We start from the raw sequence: 7,881 nt of genomic DNA, 5'->3' as shown, positions 1-7,881 counted from the left end.
GGAAAGTACACATGAATTAGATCAATATTATACTTCATAAAACAAATTGAAATATAAAATTTTAGACATACAAGTAACAAATGTTGGGATTTAAAAATACACTATTAAGTTAAAATCTTTCCTGGTCCCTAAGAAATATGCAGAATTACAAATACGTGTGTTGGGAGTATAAATTAACTTTCTGACAGAAGAAAAATCCCTTTTGGATGATTTTACATCTCCAGTTTCTGGATGAGAAACATTGCTGAAAGTTTTGCCGAATTCAGCATATTCTCTTAAGTTATGTGAGCTATGAGAAAACTTAGCTGGGTTTATGCTTACTAAGGTTTTTTGGTAGCCTTTATGGTCTATATGATTTTTTCATAACCTTTAAATCAGAAAAGGCTTGATGTTTACTGTGATTGGTCTATTTGGATGAACCCACACCAGCTTGGATAAACTTTGCATGGGTTTTAAATAAAAAGAAGTTCAACATTCTCAATGGGCTCAATTTGTACCTATCTACAGATTGATAAATAAGATTTTTAAAAGTAGTACTATTATTTAGAACTTAAAATGGACATATACATTCTACATAAAAAAACCTCTTGCTATTTAATATTTTTTTAAATTATACTGTCCACTTCATGGTTTATTTCTAGTTGATTAAATGGGAAGGTTGTTGGGGCAAGGAATGTTCTATAGATGCTTGTACCACATACAGCACAGACAACGCAACAAATAATCATAAAAATGACTATGACAAACTTTCCACCACATTACTTGAGCATATCTGTACCATTGTGTAACATGTGGGCATCCTGGGGCTGGTTTGAACGCTAGCCTGCTCACTTGCCTGAGGACAAACCACCTGCCTCCTTCTTCTGGCATGCTTTGATGATACTAATTGAAAGATGGTACCCAGGCAGGAGGCTGCCCATTTACTTTCCCTGATGCCAAGGGCCTATACACATGGATCTGACCTGCCCTAAACGATGTTCCTTGCCTTGCAGATTGAATCCATGGCCTAAGACCTGACCTACAACTTGTCTGGCCTAACAACCGGCCACTCAATCAATCTGGGCTCCCAGGCCTTCCCTGGTCCTTGGTCTCCCAGGCCAGCTCTCCACCCCATCCACTCAGGACTTCCAGCCCCTACCTTTTCTCAGGCTCCAAGCCCAGCTCAGGACCCTCATGGTCCCCTCACACCCCACACTGGGCCTCAGCAATACACTTATCCCTTAGCCTGAGGAGCCTCATATCTAGCCCTCTTGGCTTAGGGCCCCACCCCCCTGGAGTCTCACATCTGACTCGTTAATGCCACTCAGGTCTTGCAGTGAGCCTGGAAGCTGCCTCATTTCCCTTCCTGACCTGAGCCCTGCCTCAGTACAAAGCATGAGCCTGCGCTCCTGCTTTCTTTTCGGGGTTTGCTTTCCTAGCCTTTCCCCTCCATGGAGTCACCTGCAAGGCAGCAGGGGCTGAGGTTTTCTGGCGTGCCATACTCACCCTTCACTGGGTAGGCACAGGTGTGGCATTTCCTGGAGACTGCCCTGCCCTCAGCAGTCTCACCACACCATCCAGCCCCAGCAGGGTATAGTTTTAAGTCATGCCCCAGGACCAAAAACCTCCGGCCATCCCCATAGCTCCTACCCTGTACTTCCAAAATGGTATGAGCAGCAACTCCAGCGAGGTGGTATTCTTCTCCCAGCTGCTAGCAGCAGACAGCTGGCTTTACTGCTCAAGAACCCTGCAGGCTGCTTTGCTGAATGCTCATGCCCCTATGAGTAACAGAGCACACCCTGTGCTCTGTTACACATTGCAAATATATATAAGCACATTTCCTATGTACATATTATTTCCATAATATTGTTTATATTGCTGAAGTACCTAGAAGTCCCAAAGAAATCATAGCACCATTGTTCTACATGTGTTACAGACATATAAGGTGTTATAGACATGTTCCAAGATGGAGGGGGGGGCACTTTAATTAAAGCAGCTCTGAGAGCTACTGTAATAAAAGTACCCGCAGCATCATGTATATTCAGCATCCTGTGCTTCAAAACAGCAGTGGGGTCTCTTTAACTAAAGCTCATTTGACAAGCTTTAGTTAAAGCCCCCCTGCTGCCATTTTGAAATGCGGGGTTGCTGAATACACATGACACAGAGGCTGCTAGAGTGTACTAATTAGCACACTCCAGCATACTCGCAGGAAACTCAAGTAATTGAGTCTGCTGTGATGCATGCACGTGCTAATTAGCATGCATTGGAGCAAAGCTCCACCACATGTATAGGTGCCCATAGAAGTGAAAGGGCCTGCTCCACCAGGCTTATAGTCTAAACAAAAGAAAAAGGAAGGATACAGGACCAAAGCGTGTACATTCACATATTATGAATTGTCTCCACAGTTTTTAAATACATATAAAGTTTATGCAGGAGCACATAAATCCCTGTGTGTTGCAATATAAATAATCATATTGTAGCAAGTTAAATATTAAACTTTTTAAAGTAAGATATGAGCACAACCCCCCAGTTTTCTACTTGAAATAGTCAGAGACCTATGTGCCTGCATGTTCCCATTTATGCATTAATATACATTTAAAACATGCATCTGGAGACAAATAAAAGAGAAAAGTCAATATTAGGTATATTAAATTACACTTGTTGTAAAGCAAAGTAATATTTTTAAAGCCACGTGTGTAGAATGTTTTCTATCAATGGATTTCTCTCACTGATGCAGTTAAACAGAATGTGTATTTGGACAGAAATCTTTCAATAGAATGGCCTACCAGATGGGACCAGTAACAATGCAGAAAAGCATCGAACCACCACAGACATTTGGTGTTTAGAATAATAAAAAGACTATAAAATTAGATTAGTTGAGTCTAATTTGGAATTGGTATATTCCCCATGCACTCTTGCAGCTCTTGGGCAGATAAAGGCTTGAGATTTAGTACTGTCAGGACAGAGAACTGCAACTTCCAGTAAAAGAAAAAAAGGCATTCTGGGAGGTCACAGAGGGCAGAGCAGTGACCTGCAATGATTTACAGGCCTTTAGCTTAATGAAATTGTTTCAGTGACATGACGGTAAAAGCTCATAATGGATTGGATGCCCTAATGTAATGAAATTACTCCCTTCTGCCTTAAAAAAAAAAGCACAATTAATATTTACTGAGACCTGACAGGCTTCAGTGTGCTGTACTGTGCAGTTCTTTCAGACAGTCAGTGAGAAGAGACAGAGCAGCGTGGCAGACTATGAGCAAACCTCCTCCTGGGTGACGAGCAAAGACTGCAAGGGGGTGGAGGGACACCTTAGTGACAGGAAAGCCTTGGAACCCGGTGCTCTAAGGCAGCTTGGTTACCCAGCAAGCCTTCATACTTTCCCTTCCTTCCTGCAGGCAACTGGACAACAACCAGATCAGCTGCATTGAAGATGGAGCCTTCAGAGCCCTGCGTGACTTGGAGATTCTGTGAGTTGACTTTGTGATTTCTTTTGTGTGTATGTGTGCGTGTGTTTCTTTCCATGCTGCAGTGCTATTTAAATGTAGAGATTGTATATGCCCTCATCTCACTCCAGACCAAAGTGTTATCACCAGTAAAGTGAAATTTCTCACCTCCCCCAGGCTGGGGTTATTGCTAATTAAACTACAATAGATGACTAATATCGTGATGCTCCTGAGGAGCACAGAAATTGCCATATTTGTTGCTGTGTGAAAGGGATGGGGTTCAACAATATCCAAAGCTCAGGCAGTATATGCTCTGTAGAGCCAGAAGCTTATTCAAGTACATATAATGTGGAGTAAGGGATGGGTAACAGGTTTGGAGAGAAGATTTAGAGATACCTTGCAATAACCTGGAGAGAGGATTTGATTTATTTTTAAAGGGGGTGGGGGGCGGGGTGTGTAGGGGCATCAACAAGACTGGTCAATGAATTGACTGCGAGGGGAGGTCCAATTCTAAGAACTAAAATAATATCAAGTTTTGTTCAATATGTAATAGGAACTTTATCCATCAGCTTTTAAAGCTGCAGACAACAGCTTTACAAACAGACAGACAAGCTTGAGCCTTTGATATTATCTCAAGCTTCTATAAAGTACATCCTTTTGAATGCTTTAAGTGAAATAGCAGAACGGCAATAAGCATAAATTTCATAATTTTTAAATAGGATTCAGCAGTGAAGCCAGTATTTCTGATACAGACATGTGAACTAGGTTGTGTGTACTACTCATTTTCTGTAAAATTGAATATTACACATATTTAAATATCTAGACAGAGAATGATTTGACTGTTTCTAATGTGGTTAATTATTTGAGCAAAGAGACATTTTCTAATATACTGCTTGACTAAATAAGCTGATTCAAAGCCTTTCCTGTAATCTGAAAGTTAATTCTTCAAAGCATAGTGCATTAACATTTCTTAAGATATGCAACTGTGGTAAAAAAAGTGGGGGAGGATTGAATACAAACCTCTGATTTAGCACCTGAAGCAAAGGTAAGAGTGGTCCAGTACAGAAAGTATATGCAATGAAATACAGGAAAGAAGGCCCCATCCACTACTAAAAAAGGTAGTGCTTATTTAAATGATACAAAACCATGGATGGTTGTTACACGTGCCTCGTGCAGGCAAGCTAACCTGGAGATACTTCGGTATCAACAACAGAGGCTTTTGAATTCTGAGTCCTGGCAATACAAAGGACTATACATGCAAAGCATAAATTAATAACCAAAAGCCTAAAAATGCCTGTATAATGCTATAGGAGTTCTTACCTAAGGATCCTCTCCTGCTCTCACTAAAGCCAATGAGAGTTTTGGCTTCAATTTTGGCATTAGCAGGATCAGACTTCCAAATTACTTAAGGCTATTTTCATGATTATCTCAGATAATCATTTAGGTACTTATGGTCTCTTCCTGTCAAGTCCTGAAATCACTATACATAATAAATATATTGCTATTAATCAGAAATTGTTTTTTGCTCACACTGAGCTCGCATTAGGAATTTAAAGGATCACTTAGCTGCAAACTTGTTTTATAAAGAATACAGGCTAGAAAGGAAGGACATTTATTGTGAATTAATAACATTTGTAGAAAAGGTAATGAAATGCCAGAATGAAGTTGTCCAACTCTATCAGATCAAAAGGACTATTCTATTTAAAAAAGAGGAAAAAACAAAACAAAACAGAGATCAGTAGCTGGCTATTATAAAACTGATCCAGTTATTCAAAAGCTTATGTTCAGTTCTAATGCTTTTGTTGATAGCATTTTTTGTCATCTGTGTAGTGTGTCTAAGTCCTCTACTAACACTAGATTGTGCTATAACTTGCACCAAAATATATTGATTAGCCATATATATTAATTTTTCAGCATAACATTCCAAATTCTTTTGGTTCTAGCATACTTGATAGATGCACTTTTCTGTTCCCTGTTGTTTCCAGACCCTATTAAATCTTGAATTAGTTTACATAACCATTTGTGCATGATGGTTTAATTCTAAACCATTCCCAAATCAATACAGTTGTTGAGAGGAAAAATTGTTCTATTCTTGCTCAGAGTGTAAAATTAGTCATAATCATTCAATCTGTGAATTTTTAATTTTCAACACAGGCATGCTGCTATGGGGAAAAAATCAATCTTAATTCTAAGAGATGAGAAAATTAGTTGGTACTAAATATTTCTAAAGGGATCTTCCTTGCCAAGACAAAATCCCAGCTGTATTTTTCCTCCCTAGTTTGAATTGTTTACCTTACTAATTTTGAATACTTCAGAAAGTCTCTGAAATAAAACACAGCACTTCAACTTGTAAGAGAATGTCACACCTTCAGCTTTAAAATAGTCACAAAGAGTAAAATATTAAAACATTCTGAGCCAGTGGAAGGCATGGTAAAAGTGAAACTGGGAGTACCTCAAGGGAGCACAGACAGTATTCCAAAAATTTCAGGCAAGTACATTTGCACATGTAGTGTGTCACGAAATGAGTGTATAATAATTTTGGCAGGTATCATTTTGGAACTAATGAATGTTAATAATTTGCAAAGATACCCAATGGATTGAAACCTGTTCATTTCATTTATCTACAAATTAAAAGCTTGCAGTCTTTTTCAGACAGCGCACATATGTGCGCACATGTGTATGTGCACTAACACACACACATGCTTGCATGAATGCAAAATTTTGCCTGCATTGCAAACTGTTCAGGGCAGAGAATAGGATCTTTGTGTTTTTTATGGTGAGGGAAGGGTTCCCCTCTGTTGGTAACCTGCCTTGCTCATTTTTAGTGTTATTCAGAAGATAAATAGCTACACTTAGTTTTAACAAGTCCATTTCCATGTTATATTTGTCTCTTAAATGAAGAGAGGCAAAAGAGGTTCTACAGAAGCTTTGCAAAATACTAGATTTAAAACTGAGAAAGAAATCACATAGGCAAATTGTCCCAGAGAAAGGAGAGAGTCCCATGAACTGTTAATGGCTCTTAGTTGTCAGGCAAAACTTGATGCATGTATAGGCACCTACTTTAGTTTCGTAGTTTTTCTTTTTCTCTGGTTGTGAAGACAGCTGTTTTCCAGCAAAGTGCAAATCAAGCAGAGCCAATGATAAAACTGGACCTAAAGTAGTAGTTAATTGCACTACTCCGACATTATAATGCCAGCTTCTTTGCCACTGCAAGTCACCTTTGGGGTGGTGCAATTAATTTGTAATTGAAGCTACCAGTCTGATCAAAAAACAGGCACTGTGTATGTCTCCCAACATCACTTACGTCTTTTGATCACTACCCTGTTTATCAGTCTCTTTCTGATGCCTTAGAGCCCCCAGTGGCCCCAATCCAATAATTTTATAGGCAAATGCTTGGATCTGTGCAGAGTCCATTGTCCATGACAGGATGCTAGACACAAAGGAATGCCTATGAGACTCAGATTACAGGATCTAGGCCTGAAGTTGTTTCACAAACTCTTAAAAATGTTGGAAATAAAGAGAGACTTACATTTGTCACCTTTCTTTACTTCTAAATCAAGGCATTGATAAATGTCTTTGCATAGACAAGAACTGACATAATTACTTTTTAGTTGTTTCAGATTTTTTTATTGTTTATACAAATGTTTATTTAGAATAATGCTAGTATAATGGTTGAGGATTTTTTTTTCATTTCTCGCTTTTCCCTCTGCATATTTTTTATTATTTTGTCCTTAACTCTTAAGCCGTAAGGAAAAAAATGCATGAAATCAATAAAATCATAATACAATATAAACTTACCATGCATTTATGAAGTGGCACAACAAAAATATTTTGTGAATGATATCCTGGTAAGAAGTAAACATGTAGAAAACTTGAGCAAAATTTGTGTGGATTTTCCACCCAAAAAGTGTTTGTTCTGTGAGGAAAGGATTATTCAGTTCTACTTCAGTGAATTTTTGGCTTATAGTACCAAGATATTAACATAAGACATAACAGCGTTTTGAAAAATGTTTATTAAGGTGTTAAACTGAACTAGCTTAGCTAGTGACAAGCTAAAATTCATTTAAAAAACAAAATAACTGCAACCCCCCCAAAACCTTCTATCCACATGTGCATAGCTATTGACAACATGCCATTCATTTTTTTTCAAAATTAGAAGGATATTAGCAAACATCTTGATTTTTTAAGTCATCAGAAGGATATCTGGTCACTAATAAAGCTGTTTGTTAACAATTTTGTCATTGATTTTTTAGAACTTCCTTTCAAAAGAAGTTCTAGAAAAAGGCATAATGAATGATGGCATGAGTTCATTATGTCCAGCCAAAATGGACAAGTATTGAGTATGAGCTGGACTTTTCGGCTGTTGCCATCAGCAGTGAAATGCTAAATAATCTGGGTGTCCTTAGTTATCCAGTTTTTAGGATGATTGCTTCAAAAAAAGACATGGAGAAGAAAAAGA

The 7,881-nt window shown here is 38.4% G+C and overlaps 1 protein-coding gene across 4 annotated transcripts in view; it reads left to right on the top strand.

The window, feature by feature from the left end:
- The window catches only part of SLIT3 (slit guidance ligand 3), a 1,179,950-nt gene that overhangs the window by 676,686 nt on the left and 495,383 nt on the right, over window positions 1-7,881 (top strand). For 2 of the 4 annotated variants that reach the window (XM_019506518.1, XM_019506516.1), the window contains exon 6: window positions 3,375-3,446. The exons of 1 other annotated variant lie outside the window; for it this stretch is intronic. In XM_019506518.1, the coding sequence (XP_019362063.1) occupies window positions 3,375-3,446 (72 nt within the window). Of the gene's footprint in view, window positions 1-3,151; window positions 3,252-3,374; window positions 3,447-7,881 lie in introns of those variants that run through there. One more of the 4 variants, XM_019506519.1, reaches the window with a different exon arrangement.

Source organism: Gavialis gangeticus, unplaced genomic scaffold (genome assembly GCF_001723915.1).
Source record: "Gavialis gangeticus isolate Ggan-Ray unplaced genomic scaffold, GavGan_comp1, whole genome shotgun sequence".
Lineage (NCBI taxonomy): Eukaryota > Metazoa > Chordata > Crocodylia > Gavialidae > Gavialis > Gavialis gangeticus.
This window is presented reverse-complemented; position numbering and strand designations above follow the sequence as displayed.